This window comes from Leuciscus leuciscus, assembly GCF_965113295.1.
Source record: "Leuciscus leuciscus genome assembly, chromosome: 1".
Classification (NCBI taxonomy): Eukaryota; Metazoa; Chordata; class Actinopteri; order Cypriniformes; family Leuciscidae; genus Leuciscus; species Leuciscus leuciscus.
Window position 1 is genome coordinate 10,427,135 of NC_138725.1, and position 13,248 is coordinate 10,440,382.

The window sequence follows — 13,248 nt, forward strand, 5'->3', positions numbered from 1 at the left end:
TCACAAAATACATTGAGTACAAATGATTATGAATGTATATAAAAAGTATAAAAGAGATGCATAGTACTACTGATTATGAATATTAATAAAAAGTAATAATAATACTAAAAGCAACAGTAAAAGTAATAATAATACTAAAAACAACAGTAAATGGTGAAATTTGTGTCTTCAGTTTATAAGGAAAAATACCACACTGAATGTGTCATTTAGTAAGCAAAAAAGTAGAATAGAGAGAAACAAAACATGTATTAGAAAGCATTTAACTGAATATTAACTTTTAGACAGGAGACGTTGAACTTGAATGTGCTTCCCATTAAACCAGGCCCAAGGCCATGGGTCGCCTGATCAAATGTCTGTCAGTTCCTCCTTAAATACCCGAAGTGTAGGTCTTCCTGCAAATGAAATGCATAAAGATTTGTTTCAATGCACACTGATAGTCATACAAATTTTTTTTTAAATGTATGTCAACTGCAGGCTTCAGTTTGGATATTGAAAAATTAACATCCTAATTTTTCGTTCAAAGTTTGTTTTTATTGTTTTTAACAATATAAAATCACATTCACAATACCCAACCCCTTAGAATAGCATCCATACTGTCCATTAAAACAAAATGGAATTGTAAAAACCAAGTATACATACAAACATGCTAACAAACATTAACCTCCAACCAAATACAAATACATACATAAAAAAAATAAAATAATAATAAATAAAAATATATAAAAAAAGTAAAAAAAAATATATATATAATAATAATAAAGTGTCCATAGTAGTGGCATTATTTAAACAGACTTATCAACATATTCAATAAAAGAGCGCCACAACTTAAAAAAAAAATTTTCCGATCCTCTTAGCGAATATCTAATTTTTTCGAGGCAGAGACAAGACATCATATCTTTAATCCATTGAGTGTGAGTGGGTGCCAAGGGGTCTTTCCACTTTAATAGTATTGCTCTACGTGCGATCAGGGAAGAGAAAGCAAGGACCTTACACCTTGAAGCTGACAACCATACCTCCTCTGGAGCGACTCCAAATATTGCCACCAGAGGTTCTGGCTCTAAACTATACTGAAGGACTGCAGAAAGGGTGAGAAATATGGATCGCCAGTAATGCTCTAAATTGGGGCATGTCCAGAACATGTGAATTAACGTTCCCTCAGCACATTGACATCTATTGCACATAGGGTTAGTACCAGGAAACATTTGAGATAGTTTAACTTTAGATATATGAGCTCTGTGTACTACTTTACACTGTATAAGCGAATGCCGAGCACATATTGATGATGAGTGGACTTGTTTAAGAACACAGTTCCATGTGTCTTCAGAGAGTGGTCTATCAAGGTCTTCCTCCCAAGCTCTTTTAATGCTATCCAGGGATGAAGATGCCAGATGTATCATTAAATTATAAATAATAGCAATTGCGCCTTTAGCTATTACGTTACATAGCAATTGCGCCTTTAGCTATTACGTTACATGAAAGAAACCTATCTAAAGGATTTTCAGAAGGCATCGTTGGGAAGTCTGGTACAAGTGACTTAACGTAATGTCTTGCTTGCAAGAATCTAAAAAAATCTGACTTGGTAAGACCAAAACGTAATACCAATTGCTCAAAAGAAGCGAATACATTATTCACAAATAAATCTTTGAAACATTTTATCCTCTTGTGAGACAAACTCTTGAATGAACCATCCTGCATCGAAGGTGGAAAAAAATGATTACGAAACACAGGGCTAAACATCCTCATTTTTAAATATTTCCAGGACTACTTTCTTTTGTGGAGTAAACTTGGTGCCAGGAACATTAATGAAACCTTATTGTAAAGCCTTTCTCTGCTCTGTGTAGTAATGTTGTTGCGTGATCGAGATCGGCTCACGAGTGTTTGCGCAGCTCAGACGAGTAGCGAGGTTAAAAAGGTCGCAAAATGTGACCATTTAGTCTCAGTCTAGAGCCCTGTATAGTGCTGTATTTCTGCTTTACATGAGCGTGGCGCTGTCAGAGAGCAAATATGTGTTTGTTTTGCATTGATCTGAACTGACAAATTAGACATTCCTGTTGGTTGAACACAAGTTAATGGATATAAATCAATTAACAAAGTGTCCTGTGCTCACCACACACCGGCTATAGGTGGAGAGGAGAGATTTGGCTATAGGGTGATGTGTGGCTAACTTACACAGAAGAGACTTTGTTGCTCAGCACATGAAAATACATTTTTGTTTGTAGAGGGCACATACTCATGCAGCGACCAGCAGCGAGGCACGTTTTGTCTTATGTTACATTTGTTTATTATTGTTTTGTTTATTTTTGCACTAAATAGAAACGGCCAGAGAAAGTGAGAAGAAATTGATTGACTTTTTCCTTGCGCTGTTTTGTTGAGAAACAAGTAGCATAGAGTGGACCGCTTTGATTTTTATTGATGACGGCGTTCCACATGGTGGAAACTCTGAATGAGTTGCCCAACCCAACGCACATCCGATACAGCAGGGACTTTCTCTTAAAGCTGCCGTCGGCAACATTTTTTTGATCATATTCAGTGAAATTGACACTATAATCCGACAGAACAACATAAATAAGGTGGTTTTAGAAAAAAACCCGAGCTTCTAACTCCACCTGGAGCGTGTTATTTGTTTTGCAAAAATCCATCGCTCCCGCTTCATCAGGTCCAATCAGCGCAGGGGGGTGTGAGATCTGACTGTCAATCACAGGTCGTGCACACGCCACAGATACCCCCTCACTCGCGCACGTTAATATCACATGCACACGCCACGCCTGAAGTTCGCCTGGAGATTGCATGAAGCGTGATGGCGGAGAGAAAATCTACTAACAAGCTTCCAATTCCTCGGTTATTGCTATCTATGGATAGATTAGCCAGGGCAGCCTACCTCCGAGTCCATGGTGTTGATAGATGCTGAAGAGACGGACGCGTTCACAGAAAATCAGGTACACACGCACAGTGACGCACTGACGAGCACGACCTCGATGGGAGGGTGCTCGCTGGTAGTGGGGAGGGGCATGAGAGTTGTAAACATTCAAAATTTTGGCTAATCGACCCAATCTGCCAGACTTGCCGACGGCAGCTTTAAAATGGAGCAACTTTCAGGTCAACAACCCTCCCTCGGATTTAATCTTCCCTAACCTCAACTGTTTCACCGATCAATCGATAGGAAAAGGATATGTCATCATCCACGGGGTCTCCTCAGGGGTGTGTCCTCTCACCACTCCTCTATATTCTTTATACTGATGATTGCCGCAGCCGGTATGAAAATAGACACATTTTAAAATTTGCAGATGATTCTGCTATTGTCAGTCTTCTCTCCTCTGAGGAAAGTGATCATGGTCCTGTTGTTGAAGATTTTGTGCTCTGGTGTGATAGGGCATTCTTTAAATTAAATGTAGAAAAAACAAAGGATATGCTGATTGATTTTAGGCATAAGTCATCAACTCCACAGAACACTACCATCAATGGGCAGATGGTGGGATTCGTACAAACGTACAAGTATCTTGGCAGTTTGATCGACAATAAGTTGCATTTTAATTCTAATACTGAGATGCTCTGCAAAAAAGGCCAACAAAGACTGTTTTGCCTTCGCAAACTGTCAAAGTTCCGTGTCGATAAGACCCTCATGACCCTTTTTTATAAATCATACATCGAGTCTGTATTTACATTCTCAGTAATTTGCTGGTATGGTAATCTCACTGTCAAGGCCAAATCTGCTCAACATGACATCATGACTTTGCGTAAACATACACGCCACTTTCAAGTCAAAAGTGGCGTGTTATCTATATGCATTTTGAGCTATCCGTGTGTATGTTCACGCCGAAACGAACCGTCATCTTCCGCGTGTATGTCTACGCCGTTAAATGTCCGAGCGAAACGGAGCAAAATGTACGTGAAATAATCATGTTGGTCCCCTTTGGAAAACGTGTAGATGTCACAGTTTAACAGCCTCAGACGTGAATCTTACACGTACCATTATCCCCGGACGTTTGCTAATCCTACCCCTAAATCTAATCATAACCATTTCTTAAAACTATAGGCTACAATTATAAAGAAAAACAACAGACAGACAAGTATAATCACAATAATTAATTTAATGAGAAAATGTCAAAATCGGTACCAAAAGTTGTTCACGTGATGATGTGTCGCAGTCCTCTCTGGCAGTGGTTTTGTATGAGGTAACAGACAGAGCAGAATTTAAGTTATTAATTCAAATCCATGAAAACGTTAATCCGTCTTCGGTTCGGTTCGCTCTGAGGGCTGCGCGGCAGTGCGCACTTCATTTCAAATGTGAATGTGCATGACGCAATCTGTGACGAAGCAGGCGAGACGAGAGCCAATGAGCGTTTGATATTACTGCCGTAACCATAGTAACCTGTCGCTTCTTGAGGGCGCAATTTTTGAATTTGAATTCATAACAAGCGCGGGGTTTGACGTTTACTGGATAAAGGGCTGAGTTTGGATCTTTTTCTTGCAAATAATATATGGATTCTGAAGGTTTGGATTACATCAAGCTAATAAAATTGGTGTATTTTGTGAATCGATGTTGTGTTGTAAGGTTAGTATAATTATGGTTCTATAGGAACCATAAATAAATTATTGTGATTATACTCGTCTGTCTGTTGTTTTTCTTTATAATTGTTGCCTAGGTAGTTTTAAGAAATGGTTATGGTTAGGTTTAGGGGTAGGATTCGTGGCTCAAACTATCTTTTAATGCCATATTGTTCATAAAAATGCCATTTTCCTACATATCTGTCCATTACGTTTTATCATTTTAATATTGTCCATAAAATGGGTATGTTTAGGTGTGGGAAGATTAACCCCAGTGACGGGTAGGTTTAGGGACTTTTAGGGAGTTGGGGTAGGTCATATCTATATATGAAGAGTTCAGATGCAAAAGCCTCTAAGTGCCATCTGAAATTTTCTTCTAGAATGATCATTTTTATCAAGCTCGTATATTTAAGTTCAGTAATTTCACTTAAATGACAATTAATAGGTAATTTTCATTGCCATTTAAGTGAAATTACTGAATTTAAATATACAAGCTTGATAAAAATGATCATTCTAGAAGAAAATTTCAGATGGCACTTAGAGGCTTTTGCATCTGAACTCTTCATATACAGACTAAGTAATGTAACGTTAAGTCAACGGCGTTGATAAACACGCTGAAAAGCGATTATGCGTGTTGATAGCACGCCAAAAATGGAAATCGAATTGGCGTGTCATACATACGCCATTTCATGAGATCAGTCTGGTTATCTACGGCTCTGTGTAGTAAATGCAGCAGTAATTTATCATTCTTTCTAACTAATATTTCTGTCTTTCTAACTGATCTATCTATCATTCTTTCTTTCTAACTAATCTATCTATAATTCTTTCTAACTAATCTATCTATCATTCTTTCTAACTAATCAATCTATCATTCTTTCTAACTAATCTATCTTTCTTTCTAACTAATCTTTCTATCATTCTAACTAATCTATATATAATTCTTTCTAACTAATCTATCTATCATTCTTTCTAACTAATCTATCATTCTTTCTAACTAATCTCTTTATTTCCAACTAATCTATCTATCATTCTTTCTAACTAAACTATCTATCATTCTTTCTTTCTAACTAATCTCTTTTTCTAACTAATCTATCATTCTAACAAATTTTTCTTTCTTACTAATCTATCTATAATTCTTTCTAACTAATCTATCTTTCCTTCTAACTAATCTATCTATCTATCTATCTATCATTCTTTCTAACTAATCTATCTATAATTCTTTCTAACTAATCTATCATTCTTTCTAAATAATATATCACTCTTTCTTTCTAACTAATCTCTTTATTTCCAACTAATCTATCTATCTATCATTCTTTCTAACTAAACTATCATTCTTTCTTTCTAACTAATCTCTTTCTAACTAATCTACCTATCATTCAAACAAATTTTTCTTTCTTTCTTTCTTTCTTTCTAACTAATCTATCTATCATTCTATTTATAATTCTTTCTATCTAATCTATCATTCTTTCTAACTAATCTATCATTCTTTCTAACTAATCTTTCTTTCTTTCTTTCTTTCTTTCTTTCTTTCTTTCTTTCTTTCCAACTATTCTTTCTTTCTAACTAAACTATCAATCAAACTTTAAACTACTTTAAACTTCAAACTACTAACTTCTTTAAACTTCTAACTTCTTTAAACTTCTTCAAACTCTCTGGTCAGGCTTTCTCAAGCCAACTCAAACTTTTTTTTCTAGTTTCTCTTTGTACACATATAGGCCTACATGCTTTAATAGACGTATTCACGTCTAAACACAATCTAAACAAACTATTATTCAATGCATTACTTCTATATAACTATATATAAAGTTGCTCAAGCAAGTAGTAAAATATTTAACCATGCACTTATATTAAAATCGCATACATAAATAAATCTTGCATGTCACAAAGAACTTGTTTTTCCACCTCCATGAATGAGACGAGTGTTGTTCATTATGTCGCCTTGTTGAAGTAAATGTAGTTTTCCTTGATTTGTCCCCGTCTTTAAGTAAAACTATGATTGTGAAAAATAGTAGAATTTAGTTAAATGAATTTATGGTGAGATTACTACATTTTATTTTATTAAATGCATGCGCTGTCACTTTAATTCAGCGTGTGCACACAGCAGATATAGACCCTGGTGCGGAAACGATCACTGCACTGCTGTATACGCACCGGAACTGGAACGGATTGCCGGACCGCAACCGCGTGCAGTGTGAAAGCTCGAACCTGTTAACATGGGTACGTAAAAAAATATGCACTGCATACGCACTGCAAACAGAGTATGTGTGAAACGGGCGTCACACTCCACGCAGATGCCGAAAGTGTCGCCTTTGTAAGTGACGACAACGATGTGTGAACGACCGTGTAGCTGACTCGTTTGTTAGCATTGCTGGAGGAAGAGAGTCATCTTGCATTGCAAGAGTGCTATACAAAAACGGTGTTACAAAAACGTAAATTATAGTTCGCCTCAAAGTTTTTTATTTGTGAATTTATTTAATTTGTATTATTTCTTCCCCAAGCTCATAAAATAAATTTGGGTCGCACATAAATTGACAGGGTCGGTCGGAAACCAGAACCAAACAATTTTTTTTAGGCCTAGGGTGATGTGTGTCTAACTTACAAAGAAGAGACTTTGTTTCACAGCACATGACAATAAATTACCGTGATCTCAGACTGTGTTTAAGTGGTTTCTCCACTGCATGGATCTTCATGTGTAGCTTCATGTCACTTTTAAAATCAAAACTCTTCCGACACTGATCACACGTGTGCAGCTTCTCTCTGCTGTGGATCCTCTCATGTGATCTCAGATGTGATGATCGATTGAATCTCTTGTCACAGTGTGAACGCTTGTACGGTTTTTCTCCAGTGTGGATCCTCTCATGTTTTTTCAGAGATGATGACTCACTGAATCTCTTGTCACAGTGTGAACACTTGTAAGGTTTTTCTCCAGTGTGGATCCTCTCATGTTTTTTCAGATCTGCTGACAGACTGAATCTCTTGTCACACTGTGAACACTTGTAAGGTTTTTCTCCAGTGTGAATTCTCTGGTGCAGTTTTAAACCGTCCGCTGTAATAAAAGTCTTCTCACACTCAAAGCACAAGTACTCTCTCACACCAGTGTGAGTTTTCTGATGTCTATGTAAATGATGCAGCAGTGAAAAACTCCTTCCACACACAGAACATGAATGTGGCTTCTCCTTCATATGAACTGTCAGGTGTCTCTTTAGGTCTGATGACCTAAGAAATGTTTTGCCGCACTGATCACATGTGAACAGCTTCTCTCCGGTATGGATCATCATGTGAACATTAAGGGCTGATGATCGACTGAAACTCTTCCCGCACTGATCACATGAGAACGGCTTCTCTCCGGTGTGGACCATCATGTGAACATTAAGGGCTAATGATCGACTGAAACTCTTCCCGCACTGATCACATGAGAACGGCTTCTCTCCGGTGTGCATCATCTCATGTGTTTTCAGATGTCCTGACTGACTGAATCTCTTGTCACAGTGTGAACACTTGTAAGGTTTTTCTCCAGTGTGGATCATCTCATGTGTTTTCAGATGTGATGACACACTGAATCTCTTGTCACAGTGTGAACACTTGTAAGGTTTTTCTCCAGTGTGAATAATCTGGTGCCGCTTTAACTTGTCCGCTGCAGTGAAAGTCTTCTCACACTCAAAGCACATGTACTCTCTCACACCAGTGTGAGTTTTCTGATGTCTATGTAAATGTTGCAGCAGTGAAAAACTCTTCCCACACACAGAACATGAATGCGGCTTCTCCTTCGTATGGACTCTCAGGTGTGTCTTCAGGTCTGATGCTCTAAGAAATGTTTTTCCGCATTGATCACATGAAAACGTCTTCTCTCCGGTGTGGATCCTCATGTGAACATTAAGGGATGATAATTGACTGAAACTCTTTCCACATTGATCACATGTGAATGGCTTCTCTCCTGTGTGGATCCTCATGTGAATCTCAAGACTTTGTTTGGTTGTGAAACTCTTCCCACACTGAGTGCAGGTGAAAGATTTCTTGGCTCTTCTTTTCTTTAAAAAAATATTTTTAGTCTTTGAGCGACTCAATGGTTTTCCTTCAGGATTGACATGATGTTCCTCCTCCACTTCACTCAGTTCTCCACTATCCTCACTCAGTTCTTCACTCTCCTCCTTCACTTCACTCAGTTCTTCACTTTCCTCCTTCATTTCACTCAGTTCTTCACTCTCCTCCTTCACTTCACTCAGTTCTTCACTTTCCTCCTTCATTTCACTCAGTTCTTCACTCTCCTCCTTCACTTCACTCAGTTCTTCACTCTCCTCCTCCACTTCACTCAGTTCTCCACTCTCCTCCTCCACTTCACTCAGTTCTCCACTCTCCTCACTCAGTTCTTCACTCTCCTCCTTCACTTCACTCAGTTCTTCACTTTCCTCCTTCATTTCACTCAGTTCTTCACTCTCCTCCTTCACTTCACTCAGTTCTTCACTTTCCTCCTTCATTTCACTCAGTTCTTCACTCTCCTCCTTCACTTAACTCAGTTCTTCACTCTCTTCCTCCACTTCACTCAGTTCTTCACTCTCCTCCTCCACTTCACTCAGTTCTCCACTCTCCTCCTCCACTTCACTCAGTTCTCCACTCTCCTCACTCAGTTCTCCACTCTCCTCCTTCACTTCACTCAGTTCTTCACTCTCCTCCTTCACTTCACTCAGTTCTTCATTCTCCTCCTTCACTTCACTCAGTTCTTCTCTCTCCTCCTTCACCTCCATCGGGTCTGACAGGAAAGAAACAAATGTTACATTTAATTTTCAGTACATCAAAACAATTCAAAGAGAGAAATATAAAGTGAAAGGACATGAAAGTGAGCCCTGATGTAATAGTAGAAAGTAGACAACTGCTATAAAATATTATGATAAGTTGATGCCTTTTTATAATTGATTATATGTCCTTGAAACTTTCCATGAACGAAGTAAATTTATCTTCCAATTATTATATTTAAAACATTATAGGCACAAATCCCATGTTTCTTTAGCAATAACTATTAATTTGATCAATGACACAATTATCTAACATGATATTAACATTAAAATATACAATACTGCCATGTTTCGTTACCAACTTTGAGATTGATATTTATTTGACTAAAACCATTAATTATTAATGGCCGTTTACACTAGACTTTTCCTTGCACTGACTTCCATTCATGCGCATGTTAAAGTGGGACACCAGAAACACAAGCTCAAGTGAATTACCTTTTGACAAATAACACAAGTGTTTAGCATTCAAGTGGAGTGGATTGTTTATTTTAAAATTTTTACTTATTATTATTTGTTATATGTTAAATTTATGTTGTGAGTCGAAGCCTGCAGCCCGGGCCTGCTGAGGCCACGCTGGACAGCACAGCATCCTGAACGTATCAAGAAGGCCAAGAGTTGATCGTTGCCCATTCAGTGATGGTCCCCCACAGTATCAACAGCAGTTGAGGCCAGCAGAGAAGAGAGAGAAGGGCTAGCGAAGAGGCCCTTTAAAAGCAATCATTTTGATCTTCAAAGTACCAATTTATAGAGACCAAACATGGTATGCGTGGGGTTACGTTGACTGTTGGTTCTATAATAAAATACATAGTATCAAAGGGATAATAGTATCAACAGATACTAGTATTTAAAGACACAACACAAGACAGTAAATCATTCACAAAATGTTTTGGAATGCATATTAATTTCATGTTTATCAGTTCTTCGATAAATTAATGCAGGAGAGTCTGTTCTAATATCTGTAGGTTTTGTAGCAGAGGCCCTGTTCACATTGCTAAGAGTCATAAAACCAACTTATCTGATCGTGGTCATGGTGACGAAGACCTTCTTGCCCTGTTTTGGGGGATGGGGCCACAGATCCCAGAGTGAGTTCTTTTGTTCATTATCATTTTTTAAACTATAACAAATACTTGTGCCTGACTTGTCTCAGTCATTACACACACATCCAAACTTTAATTGAGGATAGTAAGAGTGCAAGGGCTTTAGATACAGCTTTGGATGTGACTAGCTTATGGCTCGTTTCCACTGAGCAGTACAGTACGGTACGGTACAGTACGGTACGGTTCGGGTCTGTTAACCATGATCTGGCTAGCGTTTCCACTGCCAACAGTACCCTTACTTGATAGGCGTGGTGTTTCGATCGACGTCATTTTCGCGCGAAGAAGAACATAGTAAACCACAATGGATGACATATACAGCAGATCTTGTTCTTGCTCCTCGACATGTTTGTCACAAGAAGACAAGCGCCGACATTAGGCTTTTCTCAATATTAAGTACGCAAAGTTTGTACTTGCCATGTGCGACTCCTACATGCAAATGGTAACATACAGCGCGTTCTTAAAAGCGTCACTCAGCTCGCGATCTGCTACTCCGGTTATCTCTGTTACTCTGTATGTACATTTTAAGCAACAATAAAACGAAATATGTTATAAAACACTACTCTGCCTCTTTTCGTTTTCATTTAAATAAATTAAACATTATAGGGACACAAATGTGGTTCATGCGCAACGCATATTGATTATTCACTGCACGTTATACGTTATTCTATTTATAACAAAACGAAATTTAAAACACAAGCCTAACGTTACCTCTTTTCGTTTAAATAATACAAAAAATTACACATATTACAGGCAATATATGCATTTGTACAAATGTTGCAATAAACATCAGTGATAATCTTGTAATAAGAAAATGACAAGAAACCATATTTCTTTTTGTAAAATTTCAGTTTTATCAATAATAGCCAATATAAAAGTTTAAGTAAAAGGTACAAGAAGCTATACAATAAGAAATAAAGCAAACAATTCAGTCAAATGTCCAAATGCTGCGCTCTAGTCTAACATTACAACAGTAAAGTTAAATACAAATAGCCTATAATATGAAACTAAACTTAGCCCTCAGCCAAAACGATTGACAGGGAACGAATTATATATTCACGAGACCAAAGATCGCCCGTTAGGTCTGCACAAGACGAATTATATCTCATGTTTTAAAACCACTACCGTCGGAGTCATCGGCGAACGTCAGAAGAACTAACTTAGCCGAGGAAAGGCTCATCCAGCCGGGAAACATGAGCGCCGAGCGCCCGCTGATCGCATGGATCTCACAACCGGGGAAAAACAAATCATCTTTATAAATAAACCACAGATTTGAGCTTTAAACAACTACATTCTCGCCTGAAAAACTCTTAAAATTACATTTCGTGACACAGTAACAGTAGTATTATATTAAACTGTATATAAAAAAATGGCGCTTCTTATGTTGTCATTCCCCTCGTAGCACGCGCAAGTGACGATTCTCTGTCAACCAATCAACGTCCTGCAGTGAGTCTAGCTCCACCTTTTAGTACCGTACCACTGTGCTAGGTACCCCAACGGAAGGGTACCCAAAAAGTGGTACGGTACGGTTCGGCTTTTTGGTACCATTCTCAACTTTTGGCAGTGGAAACGCAAATAAAAGGGTACCGACCCGTACCGTACCGCTCGGTGGAAACGCGCCATTAGTGAACACTGTCCATTGTTGGGTCCCCAATACCGACTAAGCTAATGAAAGATATGCTTCCAAAGGTCATAGATCCTCTTCTTAATATCATTAATTCCTCTTTGTCATTATGATACCACATTACTGAGACTGCTCTCATTAGAATCACAAATGATTTGCTCTTATCATCTGATCAAAATGTACAGACAAAATGTACATTTTTGCTCCTGTCTGCCTCGCTGCCTGCTGTGAGTGTGTTTGCTCTGTGCTGTAAGCTCCGTCTTAGCCTCGTATTTTCCTTGTTTTGAACCATCATCTACTACAATTTCTAGTTGTTTATACTACTACTAAATACAGCTTACCCAACATCGCTAGCTTCCGTTACTACTAGCACAGCACGCTAGTAATTCGCTAGCCTGTAAACGCGCGCCACCCGTGTGCGCTCAGCTATTTTTATTTATTTATTTTCTCTCGCGCGCTCGCGCCTTTGAGTTCATAAAAGCTCAGGTGAGTAAGAAACACTCAACAAACACGGTGAGTAATGTCTTGTCCTGTTATTATCATGCGTCGCGTCTGAATACGTTGTTGTTTTTGGAGCTCTATCGATTTGATTTATAATTCTTGATTTTTCTCGCTGCCTGCTGTGAGTGTGTCTGCTTCGGTGCTGTAAGCTCCGTCTTAGCCTCGTATTTCCTTGTTTTGAACCATCATTTACTACAATTTCTAGTTGTTTATATTACTACTAAATACAGCTTACCCAACCCTGACATCGCTAGCTTACGTTACTACTAGCACAACACGCTAGTAATTCGCTAGCCTGTAAACGCGCCACCCGTGTGCGCTCAGCTATTTTTATTTATTTATTTTCTCTCGCGCGCTCGCGCCTTTGAGTTCATAAAAGCTCAGGTGAGTAAGAAACACTCAACAAACACGGTGAGTAATGTCTTGTCCTGTTATTATCATGCGTTGCGTCTGAATGCGTTGTTGTTTTTGGAGCTCTATCGATTTGATTTATAATTCTTGATTTTTCTCTTTAAACTCGCTTACAACGAACATTTTCTACTTTTCCTCACTGAGAAGCACTAATGTTACTGCTCAAACCTCATTGTTACAACGCGGACTGTTGAGCAGACGCGTCTCAAGCCTATTAGTGATCCAACGCTGCATACTCTTAAAGGTTACGTCCGTGGATCACGGCTGAACGCGTCTTCTCCAC

At 38.4% G+C, this 13,248-nt stretch overlaps 1 protein-coding gene across 3 annotated transcripts in view; it reads right to left on the minus strand.

Annotated features, from left to right (window-relative positions):
- Nucleotides 1–274: 274 nt before the first annotated feature.
- The window catches only part of LOC309489790 (uncharacterized protein), a 36,364-nt gene continuing 23,390 nt past the window's right edge, over nucleotides 275–13,248 (minus strand). For 2 of the 3 annotated variants that reach the window (XM_082158701.1, XM_082158700.1), the window contains exons 2-3: nucleotides 7,186–9,292; nucleotides 275–392 (exon numbers count right to left, since the gene is read on the minus strand). In XM_082158701.1, coding sequence (XP_082014827.1) covers nucleotides 368–392; nucleotides 7,186–9,020 — 1,860 coding nt within the window. In that variant the 5' untranslated portion in view covers nucleotides 9,021–9,292 and the 3' untranslated portion in view covers nucleotides 275–367. Of the gene's footprint in view, nucleotides 393–7,185; nucleotides 12,222–13,248 lie in introns of all 3 variants that reach the window. The other variant, XM_082158699.1, reaches the window with a different exon arrangement.